General features: G+C 52.8%; 1 protein-coding gene across 1 annotated transcript in view; it reads right to left on the bottom strand.

Moving 5' to 3' along the window:
• Positions 1-1,636: 1,636 nt before the first annotated feature.
• The window catches only part of MYDGF (myeloid derived growth factor), an 11,940-nt gene continuing 424 nt past the window's right edge, over positions 1,637-13,152 (bottom strand). Inside the window, exons 2-6 of the mRNA XM_005909022.3 lie at positions 11,957-12,007; positions 6,664-6,725; positions 5,062-5,143; positions 3,522-3,594; positions 1,637-2,208 (exon numbers count right to left, since the gene is read on the bottom strand). Coding sequence (XP_005909084.1) covers positions 2,129-2,208; positions 3,522-3,594; positions 5,062-5,143; positions 6,664-6,725; positions 11,957-12,007 — 348 coding nt within the window. The 3' untranslated portion in view covers positions 1,637-2,128. The remainder of the gene's footprint in view (positions 2,209-3,521; positions 3,595-5,061; positions 5,144-6,663; positions 6,726-11,956; positions 12,008-13,152) is intronic.

Below are 13,152 nucleotides of genomic sequence, written 5' to 3'. Positions count from 1 at the left end.
GCCGAAATAAAAAAAGAAAATAACTCCAGATTGCACACAAATGTCATAGGTTCACAGGCTGCTGGCAGGCTGAATTCCCGCTGGGCTTGATGACACCCTAGCAGAGGTGGCACAGCTTGGCTTTGGCAGCACAGAGGGGGCTTGGTATCGCTCCTCACTGTGACCTGCGGCGGGGCGGCTCTGCTCACCAGGCCCTTGGGATAAAGGGGAGGCTTCTTTGTGTCCAGAGATGCTCTGCCCTGCCCTGCCACATCGCACCCAGCGCTCTGCCTCTCTGCTAGCACCCAGGATGTGGAAGTGGTAAGTGATTCCCAACTGACCGTACAAAACTCAGTACCCCTCTTGGCTGGGGTCTCCTCACGTAGCTTAGGCCCAGGGAGCACCATTGCCTCTGGCTCTGTCCTGCTGCCTAGCTTCTGCAGGCAGCCCCAGGCAAGCGTCTCCTGGCCCTGTTGAAACCTGCAGGGTGCCGTGCTCAGTTAAGCGAGCGTCCCCAAGGACTTGTGTGCGTCCAGAGCTGCTCTGTTGTACTGTCCAGGGGGCGACAGGACAGAGGACGAGATGGTTGGATGGCATCACCGAATCAATGGACAGGAGTTTGAGCAAGCTCCACGAGATGGTGAAGAACAGGGAAGCCTGTCATGCTGTGGAACATGGAGTCACAAAGAGTCAGACATAACTGAGCAACTGAACAAAAGAGGTGCTCCCGAAATGGCACAGGTCATGTGCACTTGACCATTGAGGCTGCTGGTTCTTTCCTCAAGTCCTGTGGGCCCAAGGTCCCTGTCAGTCATTACTGGTTCTGAGTGCAGCTGTTTTTCTTGCTTGCACCTCCCTTGGAATGGCTCCCACACCAGTAGTGCTGGAGCCCTGGGGCTGGATCCCATGCCCTCGGTCAGCCGGCTTCTTCTCTGGCTGGCGGGGTCCCAGCAGCGCCTGGCTCCTCAACAGCACGAGGGGCGGGCCAGGTGAGTGACAGACACAGAGAGGCCTCAGCCAGCCCAATGCGGTGATTCTGATCATCAAGGACCTGATTCACAGCCACAGGTTTCTTTCCTCCTGGTCAGAGGCCAGGCAGACAGTCCAGTGGGGGTCAGACTCCCAGGCCCTGCTGCTAGGACTGGCTGAGGCATTTGGGGATTTCATTTATTTATTTTTGTTTGCCTGTGGGTGTTTTGTTATTTTTTTTAAGTCACTGAGTTTGCAATCCAGCTTCCAAAAAAATAAGCAGAGCCAACTATAGGGCACAGAACAGATGGTCTGGGAACTTGCCTGGTGGTCCAGTGGTTAAGACTCCACACATCCAAAGCAGGGGACGCTGGTTCAATCCCTGGCTGGGAAAATAAGATCCCAAATGCCACGCCAAAAAAAAAAAAGAAGAGCCAGTCTTCCCTGGTGCATTCCCCTTCAGCTAGGAGTGGCCCCACAGGTGAGGCCATGTGAGCCTTGGTGAGGCTGCCTCAGGTCCAGTACATCTGCACCTGCACGAAAGTCCTACCAGGAGGTTCCCTCTGCCCGGGGGTGACTCAGTTCGCCCGTCTTCAGCAGCAAAGGAAAGTAGGGGACCCCAGCCCTGCAAGCCCAGCCGGTGGCGGGGCGGGGCGGGGGCACCAGCGCCGGATGCCAAGACTGTGGGTGCTTTTTAGTTGTCTTATTTATTTAAATATGAAAGAATATTTCATTGCTGCCCAGTATGAAAGTTGGTCCCCTGGGGAGTGAGAAGGCGGCTGGTGTGGGGTCTCAGGCGGCGGGGGGTTCCCCCGCAGAACATCCTGGAGCCTGGCCTGATCCCAGCGGGGAGGAGGGGATGCCCTGGCTTCACAAAAGCCATGATTCCAGGGAGACGCCCCCCTGTTCCCCTGGCCATGTGTTCTGATGTCTCTTCTGATGAGAAGAGCAGTGGGTCTCAGACCCACAATCTTCAGGGTGAGGGAAGGTGGGAGCCAGGTGAGTCCTAGCCCTCCAGACTCAATTCTGGGGCCTTAGCTGTCCTCCAAACAGGGCAACATCAGCTGGGACAGAAAACCAAGAGCCCCCCCATCCAACCTAGAAAACAAGTACTGGGCCTTCTGGGGGTCCAGCTCCTTGCGGAGAGAGAAGGAAAAGCTACCCTCAGAGGGGCTTCAGGTCACAGTTCACTGCGTGTTGCCTTGGCCACGATCACCAGCTTGGACAGCTCAGCCTTGAAGGCCCCAGGCCTGTGGAACACTGCAAAGGAAGAGACCCTGGGTTGGCGCTCGCCTCTGCAAGTCCTCTGGGTCCTGAGCTGGGGGGTGGGGTGGGGGCAACAATGTGGGCAGGGCAGTGGAGGGGCCTCCAAGTGGACTCCATAAGGAAAGGCTCCTGGCCCTGAGAGGCTTATGGGTGATGGACAGGGAAAGGTGGGGAAGTCGAGGGCCTGACTGGAGGGAAACGAGAGGCCACGGGAGAGGCTGAGGTGGAAAAAGCTGTGATTATTTCTGCCACATTGAGAACAGCTGGGGGTCAGAAGTTTGCCCTGGCAAACTTGTCTGGCCATGCCCTGCTCTGCAGCCCCAGCCTGCCTCCCATTCCCTGTCTATCCTCCCCATTGGTGCTCCCTGGGGCTCAGGGTCTGCCAGCATCCCAGGCCCCTCTGTCCTTGATCTCCACTCTGAACAGGCCCTGTTCCCTGGAGGACCTGTGGGCAGGGCAGGCCTCCTTCCAGGCCCTCCTAAAACCCCCAATCACACCACCACATTCCCTCCCCTCCCACTCTCCACTTTGCTGCCTGGTGACACCCATGGCCACATGGGTTCCTCATCTCACTTCTCCCCTGTCCCTCAGGACTCTCAGGCTCCCTGACTCAGCTTAACTCCATGTCCACTGTCTCACTCACTCATCCCCCATTGCTCTCACCCCTCCGAGCCCCAAGTCTAGCACCCACTCTTTCTGTTCTGCATTTGGCTTGCATGGCTGTAGCTGAACAGGGGTCAGAGGTCACAGGGGTCTCGGAGCCTCAGGATGTGACGCCCTTGCCTCTCCAGTCATGTGGCGCACATGAGGTCCCAACTTTGATGCCTGAACCTGTCACAGGGCCCAGGACGCCCCCTCCCCCATACCCCACTGTGGAGCTCAGCAGACTTTTACACCCTCTGTTCTCTGCAAGGGACGGGCCAAGCATGCCTGCCACCTATGAGCAGTGGCTTCTACATTTATAAACAGAAATCAAAGGGAACACGGCATCCTGTGGTATGGGAATGTAGTATGACATTCACAAGTCAGTGTTCACAAAACAAGGTCTTATTAGCATGCAGCCACCCACATGCATTGACTAGTGGTTCATGCCTGACTTGGCCCTGCAGGGGCAGATCAAGTTATTTCAAAGGGGGGTGTCTGCCCCTAAAACCGAAAATATTTACCAGACGGCCCTTTTTACAGGAGGGATAGCCGCCTCCTCTCACCAGTGGTCCCTGGATCGACCCCTCATGGGGGTCTTGTCCCCTCTCTCACCTTCCCTGCTAGAGAACCTGGTTTCCAGCCCCACAAACCCCTCCACCTACCTGCTGTTTTGGTCACCTCAAACTCCTCATTTTTCAAGGGAACGTCACTCTCTTTCTCAAAAGCAGCTTTCGACTGAAAGAGAACAAGTGGAAACTTTTCTAATCAGGAAAGAACACGGCTCGGTTTGCTTCCTGGAGCAGCAGAGATGACAGACTTAAGATGCTTTTTTAAGCACAGAAAAGAGAATCCGGTGGAAGTGGCGGGTTAATCCACTTACGAGATCATCAACTGGCTTCAAACCTCATGCCTTGCTGCAAATCCAAGGAGGGAGGCATCTAATTCAGTTTTTCCCTTTAGCTGATGTATGGAAATGGCATACAAGCATGGCAGTCTCTTGAATGTAATTTTTAAAAATCAGAACTGTGTCTTTCTCAGATCAGTTAGAATAATGGAGTTTTATAGTAAGAATAGATTACTTTAGACACAATTTTGTGGTTGTTTAGTCACTAAGTCGTGTCTGACTCTTGCGACCCCATAGACTGTAGCCTGCCAGGCACCTGTTCTTTAAGAAGTGGAGTTTCCCAGGTGGTGGAGTGTTAAAGACTCCACCTGCCAATGCAGGAGAGGTAAGAGATGTGGGTTCAATTCCCTGGGTCGGGAAGATCCCCTGGAGGAGGGTATGGCAACCCACTCCAGTATTCTTGCCTGGAGACTCCTCATGGACAGAGAGGGGCCTGGCAGGCTATAGTCCATGGGGTTCCAAAAGATTTGGACGTGCCTGAGCATGAATGCACGCAAAGTGAGAAGAGACCCAAGAGAGTGATGAGTTAACAGACTGATGGTCAGTCTGATGTGTCAACTGGAAGGAGCCGTGGTAGCATTAGGCAATCAGACCCTGGTGGGGGCTGCTGGGGCGGGGGGCACTGCTGTGACAGAGGTTCATCCTGAGCTAACTTTAAGTCAAAGAGACGGTCCTTGATGCCCTGGGGATGCCTAGGGGAAGAGCTGAGGCTCCCCTGGATGAATCCCCGCCAACAGCCAGGCTCCCACAGCAGAAGCCAGTTCCTACAGTGAATCTCTCATGTCTGTCTCTTGTTGGTTCTGCTTCTTGGGCTGATAAAGTGGTTTTCAAACTATTCCCAACTCGGATGCAGAAGCAGTCATGGGCTCTGCAGAGTGGCCGGGCTCTGAAGGGGGTTGTGTGGGTCAGGAGCATGGCGGAAGGTGCTGGCTGAGCCGTGAACCACAGCTCACTGGGGCCAAAGGACGTGGGGCCCTCCCAATACCAGTGAGCCTGCCCTCTGGGCCCACTTCCGCCCCATCCCCAGATCTGAGCCCCCCTGCCTCCTGACTTCCTGCCAGCTTGGCCAGCAGGGGACGTAAGCGGGAGGCTGGTAAAGCCTTACTGGAGGAAGACTGGTCTCTAGGGGCCGACAGGGATCCCCTCTGGGTACTGCAACCTGCGACCCCCAGGCCTCCCTCTAAGGGCTTGGTATCCATCTCCTCATTATTGCCGCCTCCCCACCCCCCACCTGGGGGTCTTCAAGGCACAGTCCATGGTGGGCCAGCCAGGCAGCCCCCAGTCTGGGCGACACTCACGTAGGCCATGCCGTACTCGATCTCGGCACCCCGCACCTCTGCCTTGAACTGCGTGAAGTACAGGTAGGACTTGCCCTGGGGCCTGCGAAGAAAGGTTGGGAGACAGATCAGCCTGGGGCTACGTGTCCCCCGCTCCCTAAGAATCTATTTGGGGATTCCATTTTGGGGAAGGACAGACTGGGTGCCCTCAACATGATCTGCTCTTTGCCAGAACATTCTTCCAGGTCCACGATGGACACGCCTCTTCCCTTTCTGCACAGGAGCTGTTTGAGGACAGGAACACTTGCATCCATTTGCTGAACACTTGTCATCCCCTGGACAACATCCCAGGTTTGCAGTGGGGGCGGTGCGGGGCAACATGCCCAAAGGGTGAGAGTACAGGGGTTAACTAGGTAGCAGAGGAGGGTGTCTACAGCTGAGTGTGTCCCTAAGGGCTGCTGCTGGGTGGGTCAACTAAGAGGCTGCAGGATGAGGACCCTGCTCTGGGCCTGTGTGGCCCAAGTCTGTGCCCAGCTGGAGGGCTGGCACTCCCAAGCCCATGTGAGATGATGGTCTACAGGCAGGGGGATGCAGCTTGGATGACTAACCTGTAACGAGGGGGCCCCACCCTGGCTCCTCTCCTCTAGATGCTTCCCTCTGAGGCCAGGAAGGGGCACAGATAGGGTCTCAACAGGGCTGGTGGTGGCGTGTTGAGGACATGAGGCTCCCACCCTCACACTACTCGGTACCCTGGAGTGGGGTACTGCTGCTGTGTGTAAGGTATCTCGCAGGAGACGGGGACTGCACCGAGGCCAGCACGCGTTTTCTTTGATTAAATGTCACCCTCTCTGCTCTCTATCATATCCCATTTCTTGATCTGTCCCCTGGATTGACTCCAGTCCCTGACGGTGAGAGCGTGGCTGGGACTTCTGCTGTGTTGGACACGTGTCAATGCTTGAGAAATTGGTTCTACGGGACCTCTCTGGCAGTCCAGTCAGTAAGAATCCACCCGCCAATGCAGGGGATGCCAGTTCGACCCCACATGCCATGCAGCAACTGAGCTGTCGTGCAACTACCAAGCCTGTGTGCCACAAGAAGAGAAGCCCCTGGCACCGCAGCAAAGATCCTACATGCAGAAACTGAGACCCAACACAGCTAAAAAAAAAATCAGTTCTGCTCAGGTGATCCATTCCAGGCCACAGGGCCCAGAGGAGAAGGGCCAGGATCCGATGACACTGTAGACCCTCCTCCCCATCAGGGGGCTGACCGCCTCCTTCTCAGGCTCCTCGAGCTGGGCTCCAGGCCGTGGGGTTACAAGAAGGGTGGGCATGGTGTCAGCCCCAGGGCAGGAGATTAAGCCCTTGAATGATGAATGTAACTGAGGGTGAAGAAGAAGGGGGCAGTGTCTGGGGAGCCCGACCCCTCTCCCGGGGGCTGCAGCCCCTGCCTCCTGCCCCCTCAACCCCTTCTCAGCCTCAGTGTCAAGGTGATCTCCTGGGGAGCCCTCCCAGGGAGCTCTCCCCACCCTGGAGGGCCGCAGGACTCTGTCAGCCTGTGGGCTGCCTAGAGCAAAGGTGCCTCATCTGAGGAGGGGGTAATCCCACCCCCAGGACCCTGGCTTACCTCCAGATGGTGCAGGTGAAGTGCTGGTGGTCTTCGCTGGTCCCCAGACTCATCTGCCACTTCTGGGGAGAGAGGACAGACAGGTCAACCCAGGACACACAGCCTCACATGGTACACAGCCTGCACCGCACCGGGAGTGAACCCCGATGTCAACTCTAGACTTGGGGTGCTGATGTGTCAGTGCAGGTTCACTGACCCTCACAAATCCACGTGATCAGGGATGATGGTGGGGGGACAGGGATACGGGAAATCCCTGTGCCTCCTGCTCAATTTTGCTGTAAAAAATAAAGTCTGTTGGGAAAAATAAAAGAAGGAAAGACAGTATCCTCCTGCTTGCTTGTGTAAGTGCAGAGCAGTTCTTAGAGAAGATGCAAGACTGCAATAACCATGGTGACACACAGGACGTGGTGGGGGCTGGGCAGATGGAAGGTGCCGGAGAGCTTTTCATGGTTTTTTTTTTTTCTCTTTCTGAATGACACGTATTAGCTTTTTTAAAAAATTAAATTAAGAAAATAATACTTTAGGGACTTGCCTGGTGGACCAGTAGTTAGGTCTTTGTGCTTCCACTGCAGGGGCACAGGTTCGAGCCCTGGTCAGGGAACTAGGATCATACTTTAAGATGGTTCCAAAACACACCACTACCAGTTTATTCTCATTTTCAGGGCCTCCGAAAAGTTGGCCAAATGCAAGGTCTGGTGGCCTGAGGTGTTTCTGAGCTTGACTAGTAAAATGAGAGTGTCTTATCTTTCTGAAAGAGAAAAGATGGATTCCAATTGCTGATAAGCTGTTTTAACACTAGAGCTTTTCCACTAGTAAAAACAAGGCCGTTTTTATGTTAATTATGATGGGAATAAATGGTCACTTAGAAGCCTCCTGCCTGCAGCATGAAGGCCGGAGCCAATCACTTAGGTGGGACAGGCAAGGCAAGTGGACTCATATATTCATTTTCTATTTAAAAACTACTGGGACTTCCCAGGGGGTCCAGTGGTTAAGACTCTGCACTTCTACCGCAGGGGGCGTGGATTTGATCTCTGGTCGGCGAACTAAGAACCCACATGCTGCACAGTGTGGCCAAAAAATAAAACTGGACAAAACAAACAGGAAAAAAACTCCTGCCCACAGTTTCAAGGGCTCACAGTTTTATGCTGTGAAATATCTCTGGGATGGTGTTCTATAGCTCTTAAAAGTTCCATGACAGGCAAATCTTTAAGCATTTTTTTTAAGACTATGAAAGCAAACTAAATTAAAACCAAGCATTTCTTAGCCAACCTCCCTCTGAGTTGTTTGTTAAATGATCTTGACTGTGGCCTTGAGGCTGCAGGCTAGGGTGGGCGGTAGGTGCCCTTGGTGAGGCTCACATTTTGGCATCAGATACTCACATGAGGGTGTGTTTTGAGGCAGCCCGTTCAGGCAGAGCCTCTGTGACCTTCCCCGGGAGGCTGGGGAGATCAGGGCCTAAGTGCCCAAATGGTCACCGCTATTGTTTTTCATTAAGATATACTGATAAGTAACAGATGGTGAAATGGGCCCATTTGTGTATTTTTTTAAGATTTTTGGATGTAGACTATTTTTAAAGTCTTTATTGAATTTGTTACAATATTGCTTTTGTTTTATGTTTTGGTTTTTTGATCAGGAGGCATGTGGGATCTTAGTTCCTCAACCAGGGATTGAACATTCACCCCCTGTATTGGAAGGTGAAGTCTTAACCAGGACCACCAGGGAAGTCACTGTGTCTGTTCTGAGTTACCCAACTGCGACACAAGTCAGTTCTGTCTCCCCAGCTGTCTATTCACCATCCCTGTGCAGTCATTCCCTTCCTGCAAATCCCCAGGCATCACTCATCTGCTCTGTCCTCATAGCTGTGCCTTTGCACAACGCCGCCTGAGCGGAATCACACAGGCCACGATCTCCTGAGTCGGTCAGTCTGACTCCACCTAACACATGTCTGATTAATCTGAGTGGTTGCATGTGTATCAACAGTTCACTCACCTTTAACAGCTTTATTGAAAAACAGTTTATATAATACACAATATGCTCTTTTTAATTGGACACTTCAGTGTTTCCTTGTACTTTCAAAGCTGTGCAACCATCACCTGTATAGCCACTCTCTTTTCCCGGGGATCTTCCTGCCCAGGGATCGAACCCGGGTCTCCTGCATTGCAGGCAGATTCTTTGCTGTTTGAGACACAAAAGAAACCCCTATCCAATTCTCACCATCCCCCAAAGAAGTCCTAAACCCATGAGCAGTCACCCGCACTCACTCTCCCAGGCCCTGACAACCAGGAAACCACTGTGTCTGTGGATCGGCCTGTTCTGGACGTTTCCCATCAGTGGAGTCACACCCTGTGTGCCCTCCTGTGCCTGCTTCTCTCACTGAGCATCGTGTTCTCAGGATCTGTCCACGTGGTAGCGAGTGTCTGGGCCTCACCCCTTTCCATTGCTGAGTGATGCTCCTGTGTGTGAGGGACCACGCTGTGTTCATTCATCACCTGTTGAGGGACACTTGGGTGGCTTCCGCTTGTTGGCTATGGCAAATCACGCTGCTCTGAACAGTCACGTGCGAGCTTTGTGTGGACGTAAGTTCTCATTTCTAACAGGCAGATACAGAGGATCCAGTGGGCTGTTTCCTGACACCGGGGCAGTGGGCCAGCAGCCAGAGAGCCTGTGGGTCACACTGTCGTGTTCCCATGCTCTGCTGGTGGCCCGCAGTCTCTGATGACCAGAGTTCTGGCTGGTGCTGCTGGAACAGGTCATGCCGGACACGTCTGCTCTGAGGTATTTCCTTTGGGAAGAATTCCCTCATCCAAAATGGAAGAACTGAGCCTGTTGCTGGCTCAGAATCTGTGACCCAGCCGCTGTCCCAAGAGTGAGCCTGGCTCTCCCGTGAACTGTCCACCTGCAGGGTCCTGTCAGGGAGGCACTGCTGGTGATGCAGGCTGTGTCCCACCTCAGGGTAGTAGTCAAAGGTCTGCACCTTGGGGACCTCGGTCACATTCCAGTTGAGGGGGCCTGGGTCCTCAGCCTCAGAGGCTGCCATGTCCTCATGTGCGAAGTGGGGTAATGACAGCCTCCCAGGGTTCTGAAGATGAAACGCGACATGTGCCTGGCTTAGCACCGCTCGGTGCGCCTGGTAAACTGCTAGGTGGTTGGGGACATCACGATTTTACTATCCTATGAACTGACCATGGACACAACCATGGGCTTCCCCGGTAGCTTGGACGGTAAAGAATCTGCCTGCAATGCAGGAAACCTGGTTTCATTCCAGGGGTCGGGAAGATGCCCTGGAGAAGGAAACAGCAACCCACGCCAGTATTCTTGCCTGGAGAATTCCACAGACAGAGGAGCCTAGCAGGTTACAGTCCATGGGGTCGCAAAGAATTGGACATGACTGAGCAACTGACGGTTTCACTTTCACAACCAAACAGGCAAGGAATGCACTGATGAGGAGAAGGAGCCCAAGAAGGGGCATGGCTCTACCAAGAGGTATGGACCGGGGTAGAATGTTCTACCACGTCACCACCCCACAGTGGACTGGACTGCTTAGAGAAGCAGCGAGGCCTGGAGGTGTCCGAGGGAGCGGTGGACAATCCCAGGATGCCCATGGTCCTGGCGGCAGGGGGAAGGGCTGCAACGACCCTTGGTTCCCCTGGGAAGGGTGTCACCAGGTGGTCACTACATTTCATTACAATTCTGTTGCTGGGGGACATTTATTTATAAATCGAATGTATCCAAAATCAGGAAAGTGGATTTCATGTCACTTTTTAATTTTAATTATCTATTTATTTATTTGGCTGCGCTGGGTCTTAGTTGGGGCTTGTGGGATCTAGTTCCCTGACAAGAGATTGAACCTAGGTCTCCAGCATTTGGATCACAGAGTCTTAGTCACTGGACCACCAGGGAAGCCCCAACTTCATATCATTCTTGCCCAGTGGCTTTCGCCTGGGGGTAATTTTGTCCTCTAGCAGATACTGGAGGACATTTAGACATTGTCTAAATTCACAGGTTCTAGGAAGTAAGATGTGGACACATCTTTTTTGGAGGACCTCATTCAACTCACTACATTATGTGAAGAATTACCACAGATTTAATAGCTTGAAAGCGACACCCATTCATTGGCTTACAGTTCTGTAGGTCAGAAATCTGGGCGTAGCAGGGCTGCGTTGTTTGTTCAGTCTCACAAGCTAAATCAGAGTGTCAGCCAGGGGCTTCCCTGGTGGTCCAGTGGTTAAGACTCTGCCTTGCAATCCAGGGGACGTGGGTTTGATCCCTGGTTGGGGAACTGAGATCCCATGTGCTGCATGGCCCGGTCAATGAAATAAATGAAATAAGATTGGAAGCCAGACTGCATTCCCAGCTAGAGATCTGGAGATTAGGGTCCTCTTCCGACGCACCTGGTTGTGGTGGGGTTCAGTTCCTTGTGACTGGAGGGCTGAAGCCCTGATTTCCCTGCTACCAGCCAGGGGCTGCTCTGAGCTTCTAGAGGCCACACATCCTACCTCCTCAAAGTCAGCTGTGGTGCACTATACCTGTCTTATGCTTCCAATCTCTCTCACTCCATCTTCTGCCATCAGCTGGAGAAACCAGCCAGCAAGGAACTGGGGACCTCAGTCACACACCGAAAGGAACCAGGTTCTGCCAACAACTTGAATCAGTCTGGAAGAGGGTTCTCTCCAGAGCCTGCAGGTGAGAGCCCAGGCGGGCTGACACCTTGATCTTGGTTTTGTGAAGCATCCAGCTGAGCTGACAGGGACTTCTGACCTTTAGAACCATGGGACAGGGACTTCCTCTGAGGTCCAGTGGATAAGACTATGCTCCCAACGCAGGGAGCCTGGGTTCTATCCCAGGTTGGGGAACTAAGATCTCACATACTGTAACTAAGCCCTCGTGCCACAACTACTGAGCCCTCGTGCTCCAGAGTCCATACACCACAATTAGAGAAGCCCACATGCCCCGACAAAGACCCACGGTAGCCAAATAATTGAAAAAAAAAAAAATAATGATGCAATAATAATTGGGCACTGTTTTAAGCTGCTCAGTCTGTGTTACTCAGCACAGATGAACACGATACTGCTAAGGGAGGCTCGTGAGAACGGCAGATTCAGGTCTCACATCCCTCTTTCTGTCCATATGTCTGTTCACTCTATGGAATTATGAGTAGAATCTGCCATCACCATTGGACTTGAGCACTGTCTTTTATCGCTTAGGCAAGAATAGTCCAGTGTCCTCTAGATAGCATGTCTGTATGACAATGGATGCTATCATACTAAACTACATGGAGTTTTGAACAACTCACCTCATTGGTTCCTCCTTGAGATGCATAGGTGAACACACAGGTGTATTTGTCCTAGAGAATGGAAGGAAAAAACGTCTCGGTAGTAGATAATTGTTAGCGCTGGAGCTTCAGGGTCTCTGAATGTCCCTCTGAGATCCAGAATCAAGATCCTGCTTTTGAGTATCTACACTTAGGGGGAGGAGGTAGAGTCAGAGCCTTCTGGCTGATGTCCCTGGAGGCCGATGTCCTTGGAGGCCTGAAACTCCCCCACCAGCCTCCCCGCTTGGGGATCTCCTGGCTCTGGACAAACAACCCATGTGGCTTCTAGAAGGGGGAGATCACATCTCTTCCAGCACCCACCCATTTAGGAACATGAAATCTGGAATTAGGGACCCCTGGGGTCCCTGTGTCCACATCTCTGCTCCGCTGTGGGCCTTGGGCAAGGGCAAAGCTTTCTGTTTCTTCACCTGGAAAATGGGCCTCACATAAAGAATCTAGCAAAATATCAGGTTATAAGAAAGAAATAAACAAATAGTGACTATTGATATCATTGTTAGACTGGAAAGGGGGACTGAGAGAGGAAGCAATTTCTCCAACAAGCTGAGGATGGGCTAGACTAGACCTAGGCCTGCTGCCTCTAGATAAGGAGGGTCTGGCCTCAGATTTCAATGAAAAAGATGGGGGACCTTGTGCAATGGAAGGAAAAGCAACATCTGTCCACTTCCTTCCTGGTCAGAGCTGAGGCAGAACGACTTTCTGTGGGGTCTGGAAGCATATGCCCCTGGGCCTCCAGCTCTCCTCTCCCTACCTCTGGGCCCATCCTGCCCTCCAATAAGGAGGGGCTCACTTGAGTCTAAACCAGACAATCCTGAAGGAAATCAACTCCGAATACTCATTGGAAGAACGAATGACTGACACTGAAGCTGAAGCTCCAGTACTTTGACCAACTGATGTGAAGAGCCGACTCATAAGAAAAGATCCTGATGCTGGGAAAGATAGAAGGCAGGAGGAGAAGGGGGCGACAGACGACGAGATGGTTGGATAGCATCACTGACTCAATGGACACGAGTTTGAGCAAACTCGGGGAGATAGTGCAGGAAAGGGAAGCCTGGCGTGTTGCAGTCCATGGGGTCGGAGACTCGGACACAACTGAGCGACTGCAGAACAACACTTCAGTCTGAGGGATGGGGCTGCTTGGGCACAATGGGCAAGTGAGA

Source organism: Bos mutus, chromosome 7 (assembly GCF_027580195.1).
Source record: "Bos mutus isolate GX-2022 chromosome 7, NWIPB_WYAK_1.1, whole genome shotgun sequence".
In the NCBI taxonomy this organism is placed as follows: Eukaryota; Metazoa; Chordata; class Mammalia; order Artiodactyla; family Bovidae; genus Bos; species Bos mutus.
Note: the sequence above shows the minus strand (reverse complement) of the source record. Positions and strands in the feature narration are given on the sequence as shown.